Below are 19,227 nucleotides of genomic sequence, written 5' to 3' on the forward strand. Positions count from 1 at the left end.
TGGATTTTAGTCTTCAAAACAGTTTGTCTGCCAGGCAATGATCTCATTACTTCAATATTCTTGACATTTATTATTTGCTAACCTTCACAGTTGTCCAACCAGCTTCCTGAAGATGGTGGGAGGGCATGGCTGTTTCAGGAATGTTCTGCCTGAAATACCAAAAGAAAATACAGTCCTGTCATTTTGAATAATATCTCGCATATATTTTTTGAAAGAGTCTCCATGCTTTTTTCTTTCCTTTTTCTTTATTTTTTTTTCTTTCCTGAAATGTTCTTATGTACCAGGAGTGATTTCGCAAAGATTATGAATGAAAGAAAAATTAGGCCAGTAAAATAGGGGAGGAATGAAAGATTACTTTTCACATTTCATTAAAAAAAAAAAAAAAGCAATAGTTCTTTCTCCAAGTTTGAGTAACAATTACAAATGTTATTATGATTAATGTAACAGAATGACAAGAAGCTAAAAAAAAAAGTTTGAGTCAATGTAGCCTCTGTAAAAGCTCTCATAGTTTTCTGGAGCTTAGTACTCTTATTTTCTGAATGTTTTATACAGCTCAGCAACATACTTAAAATCAATTACTTCAAATAGCTTGTTACTCATTACATCATCATGAAGATTTTGGCTATTTAATTCCCCAAATAAGTGGGTCTTTCTCTACAAAAAAAAAAAGTTGTAGTAAAAGTATGTTTAAGGTTAAAGGAAGCTACTTAGGAATGATGCCCAAAATATAGTTCTGCCACCCTGCCATCTTTAAAGTTTTCCAAAAACAACTAAATAAGTTAAAACATTTTCTCCCCATGGTCAACTATATAAATATGGAAGGAAAAAAATCCTTTAATAGCTAATAGCAACTAAAGCCAATGTTAATGAAGAATCTGCATGAAATTTGATCAATTTTTTTTTTTTTACAAAACGTTGTGCTTGCTGTCTGCGAAGAAAAGCTCAGAGACATCACCTATTTGCTTTAAGAAACACGAAAACTTAATTTTCTGATAAAATACGATACAGAGTGAGCTGAATTTCAGATGTTTCGGTGTACGCTTTTTGCTATAAGTCTTTGTATAATGTAGCTTAATTTTATTCTACCAACACGGCTTTAGTCAAAATTCAAAGGAATTATAGCATCCTACTGAGAAATGACATTCTTTCAAACTACTAATATATTGTGGTTCCTTCCTTTTTTAAACTTGTTTATAATTTTCCAGTGACTGTTTTGATTATTTTGTTCAATTTGCACATTAGAAACCAGTTGCAAAAGGGAAGGCTGGGGGAGCTGCTCCATGTTTTTATACTAGTGAAGCTGATTTCCAAAGCCATAGGTTCCATAAAAGTTCTTTGGTTGTTTCTTCAAATATTATTTTTGATCTGCATAACTGCATCTTCTCAGTTTATTTTTTGTTTTTAAGTTCTTGATTTTGCTGTGATTTTTCTTTTACCACTTGACCTTTAGCCATTTCTTTCCGTATTTTTTATGTCATGAACATATTCAGTGGAATATTATATATTCAGAAGAATGTAAATACACTGTATTATTACCTTGACATTTTCCAAATAATTGTATTTGTGGATCGGGACTTGATGAGAAATTGGTCTCAGGGTTACAGCAGCCAATCTGAGATGCTGCTTGTAAAAGCAGTTCGGTGCTCCCCCCCTGCCCTTAGCAGCACTGTCCCCCCTCTCCTCCTTCCCTGGCACCAGGACGTTTTTAGCCACATGTTGAGGCTGTGCAGAGCCCAACCTGGCTGATATATTTTCTGCAGGTTTTGTTTTCAGATGAATTAGGTTCTCACTCCTACTGGATTGTGTCTGGTAGGAATGTGAAGCTTGGAATGGAAGCAGGGAACCTCCTCTTTTGTTAGAAACACAGAGATCTTGGTTTAAACCTTATGAAGTGCTTGTTTCTCAGAGGTTAAATCATCTGAAGCCAGTGGGAGCTGTGTTTTTTCCGTAAACAGCAGAAAGAGGATTCGTGTCACCACCAGTCATGCTGTACGGTGTCTTTGTAGAGATGCAACTCTATGATTTAAAGCTTTGCTTTTGCAAACCAAAATCTGGCTCCCTGACAACTGTCCCTTTCTCAGCCATGCTGAATGTAGGTTTGTCTTTAAACGAGCCATTGTCAGCATTTCCACACTGTGGATCTTTGTGGTAGATGATTTAACTGTGCTCAATGCTGCAGGTGAAGGTTTCATCCCCTACTGATGTGTAGTAAGCAGGGTCACTACGCCCCAGGACAGAGCACACGGGCGCTTCAGGTCCCAGCTGGGTATAAGGTTGAGCACCTACGGCGCCTAAGAGCTCTTACCTCCACGCTATTGCTCCTCCAGGGAGTTCTCTGAGAGGCTGGTCTGTAAAGATACTCTACTGTTCCAGTAGTGTGTCTTCCCTTTTTTCCCCCTGAGCTGTGTAACTACTTGAAACTCCTTGATTTATTTCTATTTGCTGTAATTTTTAATTTATTTGCCAGAATCATAATGCTGCTTCACAGAATCATAGAATTATAGAATGGCTTGGGTTGGAAGGGACCTTAAAGATAATCTAATTCCAAATCGTCTAATTCTTGCTTCAGGCTAGCGATGAATCAAGGACACCTCACTCTAAATAGCTAGTAAGCTGAAATTAGAAATACAGATCAAGTAAATGCAGAAACATATATTAAGATAAAACGTAGCTGGCTGATATATATATATATATATATATATATATATACACACACACACACGAAATGTAGCTGGCTGCTATAAAACAATATAATGACTGCAAATATCATTAATCATTTCTAAAATTTCTGTATATCTCTCTATGAACATACACAATCCCAAGGAGCAAAACCACCCGTGAAAAAGGTCAAACAGAAAAAACCTAGGAAGTACCACAAATGGATGAGCTTCGGAATTCAATGAAAACTTTTTCCTGAATAAGAATTATTTCAGCACAAACCCTTCTACGGTGATGTCGCTGCAAGAGAGTCTGTGAGATATTGTGTAATGTCAGAGCACGCTGTGCATGCTCTGCGGTACTGCTGGTAGAATGCCACCCCACTCATGGAGCTGTGTGCTGTGGCCTCGAAGCATTTCTCAACGCTGCAGTATGCGCCAGGATCCAGACCGTGAGTAGTGCTGTGGAGGTTTCAAAAACACCACATTCCTCAGGTTCTGCACGCGGCAATGGGGTTTCCCACAGAGCCTAGTTAAAGTCAATATCCTGCTAACAACAGACTTTTGTTCACACTAAATAGCTTCCTTTGCCTCAGTGTGCTGGAAAAAAAAAGTTCTTAAAAAAAAAAAATCACAACAACAGCTATCACAAATTATTGCACCAAACAGGACAATCTTCATTGCCACAAACTACCCAGTCACTTCAGTGACTATTTTGTTTGGGTTGCATTAGGTACTTACTTTGCAAAATGCCTTTTCTCTAAGATATTTGGTTGGAAGGAACGCTGTAAAACGAATAAACTTACTTAAACACAATGAAATACATTTTACAGAGGAAGTTTGAACTTGCTAGCTGGCCCATCAGAATAGAGAACAAATCTGCTCAAAGGGCTATCGGGGAAAAAAAAATCACTTCTTTTTTTTTTTTAAGTGGTTATCTCCTTGACTTACTTCACACATTTTAAAACCATACAACTATTGCTTCTACCTCAAGTAAAATTTCTAAATTATGTTTACACATCAGTTTGTAATCCTGACTGATTGTTTTATGATGTCTTTGAGCCCAGCAGTTTGTTTATGTGCAGGGCAGTTAGGTCTAAAACACCAAACGGGCACAGCGCTGGTATGTGGCACTTCCAGAGTGAGACACATGAACAAAGCTTGAAGAGAGAGCATTACTGTGAGAAGTAAGTCTTCACTGATGTCTGCAACGAAGTCTGTGAAAGCAGACTTTGCCTGTGAAAATATGCACCTCTTCTTTGGTTTGGTTTACTAGTTGTAGTAATGGCTTTTTGACCAATAACAGAAGCTTTTATCTCCTCGGTAAAGATGACATCAAATTGTGGGCAGAACTTTTAGTCTTTCTTTCCAGTAAGCAATTAATTCCATTAGCAATGAGTTTTTCTCAGAAAAAAAACAAAACAAAACAAAAACCAGTACCCTGGCATCCTTTAGCATTGCCTTTTTATTACAGTTCTGAAGCCTCTTAAGCAGCTCTGCCTCTGTATAACTCTATCACGAGTTATACAGTTGTTTTAAGATGTTGAAAAAGGCTGAGGGACGTGTGAGAAAAGGACGTGATTTTTTTCACGTTCACCTCCTGACCGGGACTGGCTGCAGGTGAAAGGCTCCTGCAGTAACCCCTGTCTCAGGGTGACCTCAGGTGCAGGACTGCGGGATGAGTGTGAGGAGGAATGGTGAGTGGTTGCTGCGGTCCCAAGGAAGCTCCAAGAGCTTTATCCTGCTGAGCTGTTACTCAGGGCATTGAAAAGGTCTATTCCAGTCGTGCTCGGTCTGCTTTTGGGTACTGACCCAGGAGGTCTGAGCACTTGCAAGTGGTGATGGCCTCCAAAGCGATTGTGGGTGATCGGCACCTTCCAGGACTTGGTCCTTAATAGCACCAATAGATCCCCTTCATTGCATTTAGGGAAAAAGAGTATTTGTTGATTTATTTTTTTCCCTTTTAGCATTAAATATATTTGGTACAAATGTGGAGGTTGAGGAAGACATCTCTATTTGAAAAGGTATAAATACTTGCGGGTTGCAGTATGCAGTAGTGAGGGAAATAGTAGAAATGATCCTTTAAATGGGATGGGGGCTTTCCTTGGATTTGGGCTGAGCTTGCTGTATGTTAAGCAGACCATCTGTCTAATAGATGTTTGAATCCAAATTAGAGCTGCACTGCCCCCCGGTGTCCTCAAAGGAAGACTGTGTGTGAGAAGGAAAGCGATTAGGGAAAGAAACACTTTCAGGGCATGGAGTTGAGTCCAGTTTGGTACAAAGAATGCTTAAAAAAAAAAAAAAAGAGCCCGGTGATTCCTGTGCCCGGCTGCTTAGGAGGACATATAACCAAATCCGGCTGCTTAGGAGGACATATAACCAAATCCATTTAGTCTGTTCAGGGCAGATTCTGCTCTCAGTTTCACCCACACCATACAGAAAATGTGAAGAGTCAGACCTAACTGCTTGGAGTGTTAACTCCAAATCTTGCTTTCCAAGTATGCATTCCTTGCTGAAATATTTTGGAAGTTATGCTTGATCTGCTTTTATGGACAGCAAATTCAAGCTACAATGAAGCCTTGTGAAAAGACCTTGGGTATGCAGACTGCTTTCTGGCTGTTCGGATTGTGAAGCCATTGCTGAGACTATGTGCAGAGGTAGAAAGCTGCTGGCGTGAGGTTGCCCGGTTGTATCTCGTGATCGTCCAAAATGCTGTGTTTGGGAAATTTAGAAATGTCCAAAAAGTAGAAAAGGCTGAAACCTCTGTAAACCAAAACGGTACAACACAAACGCAGGTGCCCACGCAGCCTCCAGGCTACTGCTGCCAAAGCATGCAGCCCATGGGGTTTAGCCAAAACACTCCTGCGGCATTCACTGCGTCAAGGACAGCCGCGTTTGATGGCCCAGAAGCGAATGGCTTGGCCAATTCCAGCTCAGGGCAGAGCTGCACAGGGATACAAAATGCTGGGGTGTGGAGCGAGTCACCGGGTGACAGCCCCCGGGTGTGCCAGCAGCCCCTTCCCCGGTGCTGCCCGTGGTGGGGCAGGCCCCTGGCCGGCTCCCTCCACTCATGGCAGCTCCGGCTCGCTGATGGCTGAGGAGAAACCTCACCGACTGTTTCTGAGCATTAAAAAAATGGGCTTTACAACACAAACTTGAGCTTTACAATAGATTTACAGTCTGTTCCTGAGAGGATAGGTGTCAGAAGAGCAGCTCACTTTAAAAAGGCAGGTAGTACACTTAAAAGGAATCAGAGTGGCCTGCATGAATAAGTAGATCGTATGGGAAAATCGATGCCACTATATGGCAAATTGTTGCTTGTTATCTGGTGCCCTCTGGTGCTGTGTACAAATCAGGGGTTCACTGGAGGGTCACACCCTCTCTCCTTTAAGTAGCTCAAGCTGCATATTGAGCAGGGCTCTCCTCCCTCTTCTGTGCCTGTATATTTCAGTAATTTCTCTTTCCAATGAATTGGGCTTCTGAAAGGCAAGCACAGAGACCTGTATCTAGCAAAACAGAAATAACGACAGCAGACAGCGAGAGACGGAGGCAGGAGATGGAATGCAGAAATCTGGTAAGGGGCATACAGGCTGCTGGGGCGAGAGGGCACAGATTTGGGATAAAAGAGCAAAGTATTAGTAGTTAAACAGCCTTGTACCCAGTTTGCTGTAGTGGTGACATAAAAGTGGCAATCTTAATTCTGCTGTTTTTTCAAGACAGACTCTTTCATGTTGTTGCACTCACAGATTTTTTTCTAGGGGAAATGTGTGAAAATAACATTAATAGAATTATTTGTTGTCAGATACTTCAACCTGGAAGCTAAAAGGCAAAATAAAACACTACTTTTAAAGCCACTGAAACTCAATTGTAGTTTTATTGAGTTACTATATATCCAGCTGAACCTGCTTGGGAATTATATTTACTGCCGGCTCAGTGCAGTTCTGCCCTGGATCTGGATCCAGATTCAGTTTTGAGCTTCTCTAAGTATCACGTTGTTCAGTTCTAGGATTTTGAAGTTCAGAAGGATGAAGTTTGGCACACAAATGATACAGCCATTAAGCAAAACCAGTCGTACCTACCCAAAACCATGGTGAAGAAAGGCAAATGCCCGATGAATTAATAGGAAAACTGCATAGCTGCACTGTCCGCTGTGCTCTGACTGTTGCCATACAGATGAAGCAGGGGGTTGGGCAGCCCGAGCAAGGCGATAAATCTCCTTCCTGCCCATGTAACTTGGACAACAGCTGCTGAGCATCTGCCGTAGCTTCCGGATGTATGACTTGGCTACCAGTCAGAGAGTTCCAGTAAACAAGTAGGGTGACCTAAACTTGTACCAGGCGTGAGCATCAACGAACACTAAGGCTCAGTTTGTGGAGGCAGGTGACCCCTAGCACCCACCAAGTGAAACGCTACAGGAATTATTCTAAATTGTGACAATTTACAATGATTCACATGGATTATTCTTCCGGGGAAGAACTCTTGACTAACAGTGTTTCTCAGCCTCACAGAAAAAAATGTTATATTTAAATTTGTAAGTAAGTTGTTAGGGGCAGATCAATAAAGAGAAGTGAGATGTGGAAAGTCTTAGAGCTACAGCACATGAAATTTAAGAGGTTTATACACCAGCTCAGATTCACTCTGGTTCCCTGCATTCTCTATGTGCACCACATGTATGGTTTGAAGTTGTCTGAACAAGATGTCAATGTTTTGGTGTTGTTTCTGCTGTTGGAAGGTATTTGCTGTGCACCTGGGGTGGCCACTGTGTTTTAGCATCTTCTCTGTGTCCACCAAGCGGTCTGCAGATCCAAACAACAAATAACAAGTGGGGACTGCAGGAATTCACTTCAAAATCACAGGGCTGGTTTCCAGCTCAAAACAAAATGCTTTGGTAGATGCAGCCACTTCAGGCTTGACATACAGTCAGTACTTGGCAGACTAAGTTCTGTTTTCATTAGAAAATTCACGCATTTGTTGTTTTTCTTTTCCATTGAAAACACTGCCTTTAATGCAAAACCCTGAAGATCTTTTAGGTCAAGCATTTTGAGCAAGAATTGAACAGCTGTCTGTTGCTGGTGTATTAGAGTAAATTGAAGAGTGTAGAGTCTTGTGCTACTCTGGATGGACTTCCTACGCCTCAGTTTGCTTTTATAAACTGCTGCACGTGGGACATATCCAGACCTCACAGTACAGCAAAGGAACTCTTTCTGACTGCCGATACTGATCACCTCTGAATGATAAGATGATGGGTTTCTTTCTTTGCTGTAAAGGAAAATCCTTTCAGGCTTTATTCCTTATGCGTTTTCAAATGTTTAATACTTACAAAGTAATTAGGTGAAAGGAAAAAAAAAGATATTTTAACAAATTATTAGATTAAAATAATTCTGTAAAAAGCAGCTAACCTTTCCTCGAGGTTTCAAACAGTGCGTGCTATTGCACAACAGACCATTTGCAGATTTAATTGTAATTTTTAAAAAAAGAACATGATCATTGCTATGCAGAGTAGCCAGCTTGAGAATGCACTGAAGGCCTGGAAGAGTTTGCACAAAATGCTTATTGTTTTATCCTAGAATGCAAAAGCAGTACAAAGATGTTCAAATCTTGAATTGGCAATAATTTTCTAAAGCTACCCTTAGAAATGCAGCTTTTTGAGAAGGATTTTAAACTACATAAAGTACTTACTGTAGTAAGGTGACTATTAGTGTTAAAAGTCTTTCTTGCTAATCCTTGTTGTTAAGAATGCAAAACTGAAAAACATTCTTCAACCCTTTAAGCCCATTTTTGCCTCTGGCAAACAGACCATACACAGTAGCCAAAAGAGAGTGGAAACAGAAAACACCCTCTGCTTTATTTGGCTTGACAAAAACTTGTATGTTCTGGTCAAAGTGCCTGAGATTTAAAATGTCAAACTTTTTGAAAATAACAAGTAGGTGTATTTTCTGTCAGCATGTTCCAGTCTTTTGATGGATAGCTTTGATAGGATAGATATTTCTCATAACAATAAAAAATATTGGACAAAGAGCGTGAGATAAGGCCTTGAAAGACCTGAGCTTATATGAAAGAGCCATTTAAAACAGATATTATACAGTCCACTCTGGAGCTCTTTTAACATTATGCTCTGAGCAGAAGCATTCACATTTATTGTGCCTGGATATGGAGGAGCACTTCTGGAAGTTACCAATTAGATACTTTGCCTCCAAAACTTTACTTTGATAATCCATTTCAGAACTGGCACTTGGTTGTCAAGGCTGATGAAATAGAAAACCTGTTTTTGTTTCAGTAGATATCCCAGAGGATATAACTTTTCTTCTACTTCATTCAAAATTTGGGCATGTAATGTATGTTTGGGTATATGCAGTGTGTACGGCTGCACAGTGAGCATAAAATGTGTTTACTCGATTTTGGTTTTCAGATAAATCTTTCAGTGCCAACAAGGAGGAGACTAACCTGTTACTAGTTAAGTTTTTCCTACTGAAGAGTGAAGACCACCTATTTCAAGATTTGTTTTGGGCAGGATATGTGCAGTCATTGCTGAGGTGTTACCTCACAACAGTCCTTCTTTTCCCCTTGTCACAGAGGAAGCATGTCCTACAGAACCAGCAGGTAACCCATCGGACCATCGTTTCATTACCAGCTAGTGTGGTTAACATCTCTCAGGTGAAGGCAGGCAAACAGTAGGCAGAAGTGAAGATGGATAAACCCCAGAGGAAGTGCGTGTTTGATGCTGGTCCCCGTGTGCCTTAAAGTAGATATCATCTACTACTACCCAATCAATACACAAACAAAAGGAACCTCAGAGTGTACCTGTACCGAGCCTGCCCAAGGGTTTTGGCCGTGACTTGCACATGAGTGGTACATCGTTCTGTGGTGCAACAGGTAGCTTTGTTAGCATTTTATGTATTGCAGATCAAAGAAACTGACTTTGCTCTTTCTTGCTCCTTATTTGCCAGCCCACAGACTGAGCAAAAATTTGCCATCTTGCCATAAAATTAAAAGGAAGGCTCAGAAGCTCTCTTATTCTTAAGTTTCAAACTGATAGAAGGGAAGTGGAGAAGCTAGTAAATATGCTGAGGGCTTGGTAGCATAGGTTTGATTAGGTTTAAACTGCAGAACTGTGACATTTGTAAGCGTCCAGTTAAAGGCAACGTTAATGACAACAGACCCCTTTTGCTTTTGTGGCTTTGCTTGCCAGCTACAACGTCCCATATCAGAGTGGGAGGGTCAGGAGGAGAGGAGAAAATCCTTCTGAAATTTAGCAGCTTGAAAAAAACCCAAACGTTTATAATCAGCTTGAGAGCTCAGTGGATTTGCGAAATCGTTTGGGATTAACAGGCTATTGATTGCTAATAAAACAATATTTAGCTTTGTCTGATGAACAGCAATGGAGAAAGGTGTGGGCACCTTGTCAAACAAGAGCCATTGAGGATGGATGATGGGTTAAGTGTGGGGGTCTGAGTGGCAGCGTGGGTGCCCGTTCTTCAAGGAGAACTTGTCAGTTGTTAGTGAAGCTGGTGAAAGGAAGGACGCCAGCGCCTGATGGCTGGGGTAGTATTGATGCAAGTTAGCTGACTAATCAGATTGAAAAAGTCCCATGGTATTTATGTCACTTTAATTTTCATCAAACAATTGGAGACGACAGCACTCTATTAAGAAGAGGTTGATCCAGAACTAAAGCTAAATAAATTAGGGTCTCAGTTTAATCAAATTATCCCTCTACTGGCCTTGGATTAGCTGAGGGAGACAGCGTCGGTCTAGGCACTTCTGATTGGCTGATTTATTTTTTTTTAAAAAGGAGCTGGTGCAAAGAATGGGAGATTTAACACACATAGCTACTACTCATAATACCTCAAACAAGCACTTTAAAAAAAAAAGTGGAAATTAATATTTATCAGGACAACTTGCAGTTTTACTGAAGGATGTTTCCATTTTCATGTTAGTGAAATGAGGCAAAAATCTGTCAAGAGAAAAGCTAAAACAGGACAACTTAGAAAAACCTGGCATAAAAATCTAAATACTAGCTAATGCTACTTAATATTTTTGATTTACAACAGATACCTTAGTTTACCTACTTTGTTTTTATTTTATTTTTTAAATCTTTTGATTACACATTTACATTGTGCTATTGTTTACCCCCATTATTTGTTCAGGTTTAAACAATTCTTCCTATTTTCTTTAAACCTCTGAGAGAAGCTTTTGGGGTACCTAGGTCATCTCCAAGAAAATAATTTTCCCAAACTGTCTGGTATCTTCTGGAAAATGTTTTCAAAGTTTTTCAGAGTGTGAAGCCTTGAACTCCTGAAATATTCCCAATTGGTGCATTGTCAAAATCACTGTGTAAGTTCTGTCATTTTTCTAGATACGGAAGCACAGGTAAAATAGCACATCCTTGCTGCAAATAACTAAATTAACAGCCTGTTAACTAAGAAACTTATTTATAAAAAATATAACATGTTTTATACTTCCTGATGTCTTTGTTGAAAAAGCAAAAGCAGTTTTGCAAGAAAAGTAGCGTCAATGGATCTGGTCCTACACTCGATTGTGCTTTTTAATTTTTTTCTCTTTCTCTGACTTTTTCTAACTTGTTTTTGTCTGCTTATGTTTATCAGCATTGTTCCTCATTCTGCTGGGGCAGTCATAAGTTAGGGAGAGTGGAGCTATACAAAGAAATTCTTGTATTTTTATTACATCCAGCAAAATGGAGAGAAAAGTCTGCGCTGTGATCTAATGCACATCAAAGGTAAATCACACTGCATTTGTAAAAGACATGAGAAATATGACTCTATTATGTGGTCCCTCCCTCTTATTCTATAACATTCTATAATCTACAAAATTTCACACTCTTCCTCTACTTCCATCTCAGGTGTGCTTTTAAAGATATCCTTATCAAACCCTGGAAATTTAGGCATTAAGCACTGGATTCCCTAAATGTCTATGAAATACTAATGTTCTTTTCATTTATGATTTCTAATTTTTTGTTCAGAAAAAAAATATTGCTATCTAGGGTTCAAACAATTTGATCCCAGTTTTTGGCACAACTAAAATTTTTGCTTCAGTTAGTTTCTCCCCATGAATACAGAGCCAAGCTGTTTGTGGTGGGTTTGATGTTCTCAGGGCTTAGGTTTCAAAGGAACTTTGAAAAGGTGTTGACAGACAGTTTGTCAAAATACTTAGCATCCGCTATTGTGACACTAAGTATCTCGTAGTTATGTTAAAAATATTATGTCCCAAATAGTTATTTTTGAGGGTTTGTTTTTAATGTACAGAGCTAGCAGTTCCACTAGTTTGACCTGTTAGCAGATCTGAATGCCACAAAATGCCCGTCCTCACTTGTGTTCTTGCTGAGAATGAATTGAGACCATGTTTTTTTCCACAGTAAGATGTGTCCTAACGGTTGATTTTACTTCAGATGAAAATAGGATTTCTTTTGTAGTTTACCAAAACGATCTTTTACTCTGAGTCCAAGTATTATTTTTTTTTCCCCCCTGTGGAAACACAGATATTTAAAGATGAAAAAGAAAGTCTGAATTTGTTACTTAAATATAATCTGTCTTTGAACACTGGCTCATCAGTAACGTGCTTACTTGTAGTTTAGTCTGCATTTACCTTTTGGACATCAACAGTGAAAGTAACTGTGAAGTTCAGTTACTTTCTGTGCCCCTAAGGTTGTTGTGTTTTTTTTTTTTGTTTGTTTGTTTGTTTTATGTTAACTGATAGGCATTAGCTCAGTTGGGCACAGCCTGTGTGCCCAAGCACCTGAATTTGTCCTGTGCTCCTCAGGCTGCTGCACAACGCACGTTTCACGGAGGCACTTCTGTAGTTGTGTGTACTTTATGTCAAAGTAGTACAACTTTTTCTTCGCCATAGTTTTGCAGAGACTGGTTTTGCTCAATCCCTCATTGAAAAATGCTCAATAGCAGTGTCTGTAGAAACAGTGCTACATTTCAGGCTGTACATTCCTGTTATTTGCCATTCCTCCATGCTGAAAGTGAACTTTGCAACTGGGGAGCAGGGAGAGGGACACCGGGCCACTTCAGCCCCTCTGCAGCAGCCGTGCGTTTCCCTGTGCCACCTTGGCAAGCGCAGGTCGCTGGGTGTAAAAATGGCTAGGTTTTGGCCCATTTGGAAGGATAAATCAGGGTAGCAAATGGTCAGATGAGTGAATGCTGGAGATGGTAGGACTCCTCCGCCTGGTAGCAAAAAGGTGTTGGATCATCTTTTCTAATTGTGCCTCGAGACAACATTCACACGTAAGGGTAAAAGCTATGCTCTGAGTTGCAGAGGGACTGGGTGATGGATAGGAAGAGATGCTCGGTGTTTCTGTTGATTTTCTGACAGGTTGAGAAATGCTGCTTGAATGTAAAAACAGAGAAAATAGAGAAAGAACAGTGAGTGATTGGTGAAAATGATCTGTGTAACATAGTGAGTGCCATACTAGGTAACTTAACCCTAACCATAATTTCGGGGGGAATTGTTTTTTTTTGGGAAAAAAAACAGCCAACAGGAACCTGCTGAGATGAAAAACTTAACAGCATGGTTCTTTTTGCATCCCGTACTTTCCACTGGCAGCCCCTGTCCAGCCCCACTAGCTGGAGACGTAGGCTTGCTTTCTCTCTCTTAGGCCTAATCCTCACCCTACCCTAATGTCTGCACGAGCCCTACACAGGGTCCCCTGGGCGTTTGCCCAGATGAAAAAATATCTTACAGCCCACTTATCTCCTTTCAGAATTAAGAGGAATATGGGCACCATTATCAAACTTCTAAAAACTGACTGCATGTAAATCCAGATTAGTGATCCTGCTTTCAATATTAATCATTTTTCCCCTGATGATAATTATAAAAATATTTTTATTACTCTTCTCTGTATCACAGCTTGTTCCCTTCTGCATGCTAAATGGCACTAAAATTTTTCTGATTTATGCTTCATTTAAATCTTTCCATGCTCGTAATTAACAAAATCTAAACTCACCCTTCAGCTGAGAGTGAATAAAGGCGTAAGGAAATCACTGCAATTAATGATGCTTTACTTGCAGTGATGTCCCCCTGCAAAACATGAGGTTTCTGCACCTTCTTCCATTGCACCTATCGCTGCTGTACCTACGCTTTCCATTATAGTGACAGCCTAGTGAGAACCTCCTTGTTGCAACGCATCACAAAGACATACTGGAAAAGGCATTATCTGCTTCTAGACCCCAGACTGCTTGCTACAAAAACTGTGCATAATTAGTTTAATAAAATGTGCAACCAACTGGGATGGGAAGACTGAGTACAAACAGTAATTCCCATCATACTTTGTGGTTTTGAGAGTATCGTTCTTGGCACATACATGTAGCAGGCTGGGTTTTTAGTATCAGAGGATTATAGGATAACATTTCAGATCATTTGGGCTTTCTAGATAGAAAATGCTTCTGAGAAATTGTTTTGAGTCTTGAGCTTTATATTTCCATGTAAAAAATTTCTGTGTTTCTGTTCTGCTGGATACCTTGAGTGGTTAAAACTGAAGAATGTAGCTGATTGCTATGTACGTTTAGACCTATGCAACTAAGAAGCAATTGGGTTTGCTATCATTAATTCTTTTTAACACCCCCCCCATATATTTTACAGAGGGTAAAGTAATTTAATAATAGTTTTCTCAAAAATGTTTTATTTGCTCTGTATGCAGTTTCTGCTAACACACTTTCTGTGCTTTTGAGTAATGACAAGCACTGTGGTGATGCAGGTAGAAAATAAAGTTACATGTGCTTGGAAATCCAGATGAAATACAGCCTACAAGCGATATGACAAGACCATATTTTGTGCGTGAACACCCTCTGACAGCCTGCCCACTGCTGCATTTCCAGAGCTTCAAAAAAAGTTTGAAATGCAGTAAAAAATTGTAAATATTTTAAGTTTCTTCCCCTTGGTCTGGATTATAAAATAGTAATCCATTACATTGTAAATCTTCCTGTACCATGCAAATCCCTTTATAAGGATTAGGAGATGGTAACAAAGATGATCATATTTCAAGAGGTACTGGCGTAAACTATATGCTTCTGCTGTCATACAGTCTTCATACAGTCTTAACCCAACATGTTATATACTTTGTTCCAAATGAACAGGTGCTTTACATTTATTGAGAATCTTAATTCATGCAATGACAAAAAAAAAAAAAAAAAGATTTGGTTACAAGGCTGGGCAGCACATTCAGTCTGTTATTCTCTGAGCGGATTCAACAATAGCTAAGGGCATGCAATGGAGCAAAGACTATGCAATCAGTGACCCCTTGCCCCTTCAGTGGGGGAGAATTTCAGTAAAACACAAAGAAGCTGCTGTTCCTGCTTTTGCTGCTATCAGCCCAGGGACTATGTACAGAACAGTATTGAATCTATTTCTGTGATTAGCTCTTTGAGCAAGAGTGGAGGAAAAGTGTGTTTTATCGTTGTGCCATTTTTCTCACTGGATCAGACCCTGCTTAGGGAGAAGGCAGAAGCATCTGGCTTGCCTAGATTTCTTGTGTACATTAGGGGTATGCAGTGTTTTGCCAGCATTTCGCACTGCTTCCTTGTCAATGAGTACTTAGGAATTGCTATGAAAGGAAAAAATTCTGCGAGGAGCTTCATTTTAGACCGTTAAACAGCATTTGCAGAATCTGTGTTATACTGCTGTATCTGTAGAAGTAATTCTGAATGGATAGGGAATTGAAAAACAAAGCCGGATTTGTGAAGGAGTCTGATTTCATAGCTCTTAGAACAGATTTGTTTTTAAAATCTGTCATTCTGGTCATATCTAAAATCAGTTTCCATGTTTAGATTTTTCATGTTGCAAGATCTAGGCAAGTCTAATCTCTTTATCTAGTACTGTTTTGAAAAGCCTTTCTTGTTAGCTGTGAGACGTAAGCAAATGCAGTTCCAGTATTTCTGGAAATGCTTGTACTAGCACAGATGGGAATTTCAGTGCTTTTTGCTGCTTGAGGGTGGAAATCTGTCACTCTGTGAGCCTGGGGCACGCCATTGGGATGCATGCAGTGCCCCGCTTGGGGCAGAAGGGACAGGTGTGTTTCCCTCAGGCTCAAATTGTGGTGAGGAAGCAGAAGAGCTCTGGTGTAACCTGTCCTACCCACTGTGACCAGTATTATTAGCTGCTTTGAGCCACGAGCTTAGCTTTTCTGTATTTAGGTGCTTCAAACCACTTTTCTGTATTTATGTGAGGCTCGCTGCTGTGGAAGCCTCTGGGTGTGCTATGCTGAGGGGTCACCGCGGGTAGGAGGGCACGATGACGGCACCCAGGTGTGTGCGAGGGGCTGTGCCAGGCTCGCCCCACAAGATGGCGCCGCGGCGGGGGAGGGCGGGCGGCGGCGGCAGCCGCGCGCTCGGCGTTCGAAACGCAACGGTCGGCTCCGCGCGCGGGAGGCCGCCGCTAGGGGGCGCGCTCGTCCCCCCTCCCCCCTCCCCCCCCCACTCGGTCCCGCCCCTGCGGGCGCGCTGCTGACGCGCGGGGCCCGGAAGCGGCGCACGTGGGGCGCGGCGGGCGGATGGGCTCCAGGGCGGCGGGCGGCGGGGAGGGCTGGGGGGGGCAGGGGGGCGACGGGCGGGAGGAGGAGGAGGAGGAGGAGGAGGAGGTGGAGGAGGGAGGCGCCGAGGGCCCGCCGGCACAATGCCTCTTCTGCGCCAGGTCCGCCTGCCCCCCCACTCCACCCCCGTAGGAGCGTCGCGGGCGGTAGGTGCCGGCGGCTAACGGCTGTCTGCCCGCAGGGTGTTCGGCGCCGCCGAGGAGGTGTTCGCGCACTGCAGCGCCCAGCACGGCTTCGACGTCCGGGAGGCGGCCCGGCAGCACGGTGAGGGAAATTTAACGTCGGGTTTTGCTTGAGGCTGCCGTGTATTTAGACCAAGGTGGTGAGTAGAGGGAGGTGCGTGTAGAAGGGTGTGTGTAAAGCTGGGGGCACGGTGATTTGGACTAGTTGAGTGCCAGACTGCCGAGCCTCTAATTCATATCCTGCTGCCTGTAGAGGAACAGTAGAAAGCAGGGGAAGCAGGATTGGAAAGAAAACTTTTCTGAGAGTATGCATTAAAAAATGGAGAAAGATGATGGCATGGGAGCTCTGCAAAGCATTTGGAAATCTGCATGTAAAACTGTAAGATCTGGTCTGCTTGCAATCTAAAACCCACTGGAAAGGATTTTGAGTTTAGATGGTATCCTCTGTTTTCAAGGAAAGTAAATAATTACATGTAAACTATCGCTATTTCTGAGCTAGGAAGCAATTTTAAATAAAAATCAGTGTGTATTCTTGATGAGTAAGAACAGCTTAATTTTCATTAAGTAGAAAGCTGAAAATAGGAACAAAGGAGTACAACAACCTAAAATATCAACAAGGCAGCCTAGTAGGAGATAATGTCCTGATGTAGAGTTGCTTGCCAAATGAAGGAAATCTTTTCTCATAAGCCAAGTTTTCATGTCTTCTGTTCTTAATTTGTGGCAAAGATATCTGTCCTGAAGGTGCACATGTCATGGTTTGCTCCTAGAGAGTGAAATTGTAAATGGGAAATTGAGATAGGAAAATGACATTATTTAATGACGTACATCCCAAGGGGAAGCTGGCCAGTTAAACAAGTAATTAGTATTCATATGATAGTAAAACTTGTGAATTTTCTGTAACATGCTGTCTCTTTTTTCTTTCATTCCAGGACTTGATTTTTATGGATATGTTAAACTAATAAACTTTATTAGACGGAAGGTAAATGTGCCATGTATTACTTTTGTAATTTATGTCTAGAGAATGCAAAATCAAGGTGTTATGTTTTCAGCTTGCTTTTTTAATAATTGTATGAAACTTTATATGCTGGAAATAAGAATTGACCAAAAAATAGCAATCGATTGGTTTCTTTAGGTGCAAGCATAACTGTGAAGTTGTTTTAATTTTAAATGTACTTAATTAATGCAACGTATATCGTTTCCAGAAGAGAATTTTCATATTTGCAAGAAGTCCACGCTATGTTATATCACATTGCTTTGTTAATTCGTCTTGGCCTTCAACTTAGATGTCTTACTCCAGTTACGGGTTCACTTCTTGATGACTAAGTTTCCTAGCTCTCGTGTGTGCTGGTGCAAAAGAATCTTTTCTAGGAGTGTGAGCACACTTCCAGGAAGGACAGCACTTGATCACAGAATGTAAAAATAATCTCTGCTAAAATATCAGAATCAGAAAAGCTGATGTGAACCTATAGGTTTAAGTTAGACTTGGCTACATTTTGTTTTTATCATGACTTTGATGTATGTTCTTTGGTTGTTTCATGTATCTTTAGGTCTATGCTGAAAAGCATCTATACAGTTAAGCGTTTTTTACTTGAATCTTCAATCTTTTACTTAAATCCTTCAACAGTTATTTAAGGTGTTATTAACTACAGAGTAAGTCTTGCAAGTGGAAAAACTGAGGTCCAGAATCTGACCTCTCATTTTCCTAAAAAGTATTACCTGGCCAAATGCAAATACGAGACAATGTAACATTTCTGTAAGGTGCTGTGCATGTAAAAAGACTTAATGCAATTGGGATGTTAGTTTCATTTATTAACTCTGTTGTAAACTGTGAGGCTGACACAGCTGAACACCTGTGTAAACTTGGTTTATGTAATGTAATCCTGAAGGTGTCCTTCAATGTCTGGTAGTCTGCTGTGCTTCACTGCTTGTACTGAGTTCCACAATCCTGTAATTTTCTGGATTTTGCAACACAGACTAGCTTAAAAATGTATTTTTATGCTCATCTCTGGTCGCCATGGTTGTAGTGTCACTATGCTAATGTGAATGCTTGATGTCAGAGCCAGGATGAAAGCTAGAAGTTTATTTCTTTATTGTTCTTGCTAGTTTGGCTTTAAAGCAGTATCTTTCTTGTTATTTGCTATAAAACTACTTTTGTAATACACAACTTATTTTAATGGGTGGAAGAAAAGACCCGTGCCTTGTTTTCTTGATTGGAATTGAAGGTCTGGTGTTTTCAAAGAAACTCACAAGCTCTTCTCCTTTTCTCTAGAAACCAACAGCAGAATATTTGAAATCACTCAGCAGCCCAGTGCCTTGGGATGGAGAGGAGTATCTGAAACCAGAGCTAGAAGATGATCTCCTGCTTCAGTTTGGTAAATAACTGCTTTTCAGTATGATTACACTGTGTCATGGGGTAAATGTGGTATTAAGAGTCTGTGTCACAGAAAGCATCATCGCTACTCCTAAATTAACTTGAGTACTTGAGAAAGTCCACGTAATAATTGAACTAAGGACATTCAGTCACTCTGATATTTTTACCACACATTGTATGCTGATTTTTAATGTCTGAGGTGTTCATAGCTCTGTTTATTATCTGCATTCACGTATAAATATGATGTTCATAGTTGAGATGCCGTATGTGGTAATGAAGCAGGTCAAAGAGGCATTCTACGTAAACTTCAGTGGAAGATGTATGGGGCTTATAAAGCGTCTAAATGCAAATACTTAAAATCAGGTGCTTTGAATCAAAAATGTACAAGTGAGGAGCAAGCAATCTGCTGTGTTTGAAGAGCTTCATATTTTTTAGGTTGGGTCTTCGGACCAACCAAGTGTAAGATAATACAAT

General features: G+C 40.6%; 1 protein-coding gene across 2 annotated transcripts in view; it reads left to right on the forward strand.

Annotated features, from left to right (window-relative positions):
* Nucleotides 1-16,140: 16,140 nt before the first annotated feature.
* Nucleotides 16,141-19,227, forward strand: part of PRMT3 (protein arginine methyltransferase 3) — a 57,889-nt gene continuing 54,802 nt past the window's right edge. For both annotated transcript variants that reach the window (XM_040558697.1, XM_040558698.1), the window contains exons 1-4: nucleotides 16,141-16,301; nucleotides 16,382-16,464; nucleotides 17,312-17,361; nucleotides 18,652-18,754. In XM_040558697.1, coding sequence (XP_040414631.1) covers nucleotides 16,162-16,301; nucleotides 16,382-16,464; nucleotides 17,312-17,361; nucleotides 18,652-18,754 — 376 coding nt within the window. In that variant the 5' untranslated portion in view covers nucleotides 16,141-16,161. The remainder of the gene's footprint in view (nucleotides 16,302-16,381; nucleotides 16,465-17,311; nucleotides 17,362-18,651; nucleotides 18,755-19,227) is intronic.

The sequence above is a fragment of the Cygnus olor genome, chromosome 5, assembly GCF_009769625.2.
Source record: "Cygnus olor isolate bCygOlo1 chromosome 5, bCygOlo1.pri.v2, whole genome shotgun sequence".
In the NCBI taxonomy this organism is placed as follows: domain Eukaryota; kingdom Metazoa; phylum Chordata; class Aves; order Anseriformes; family Anatidae; genus Cygnus; species Cygnus olor.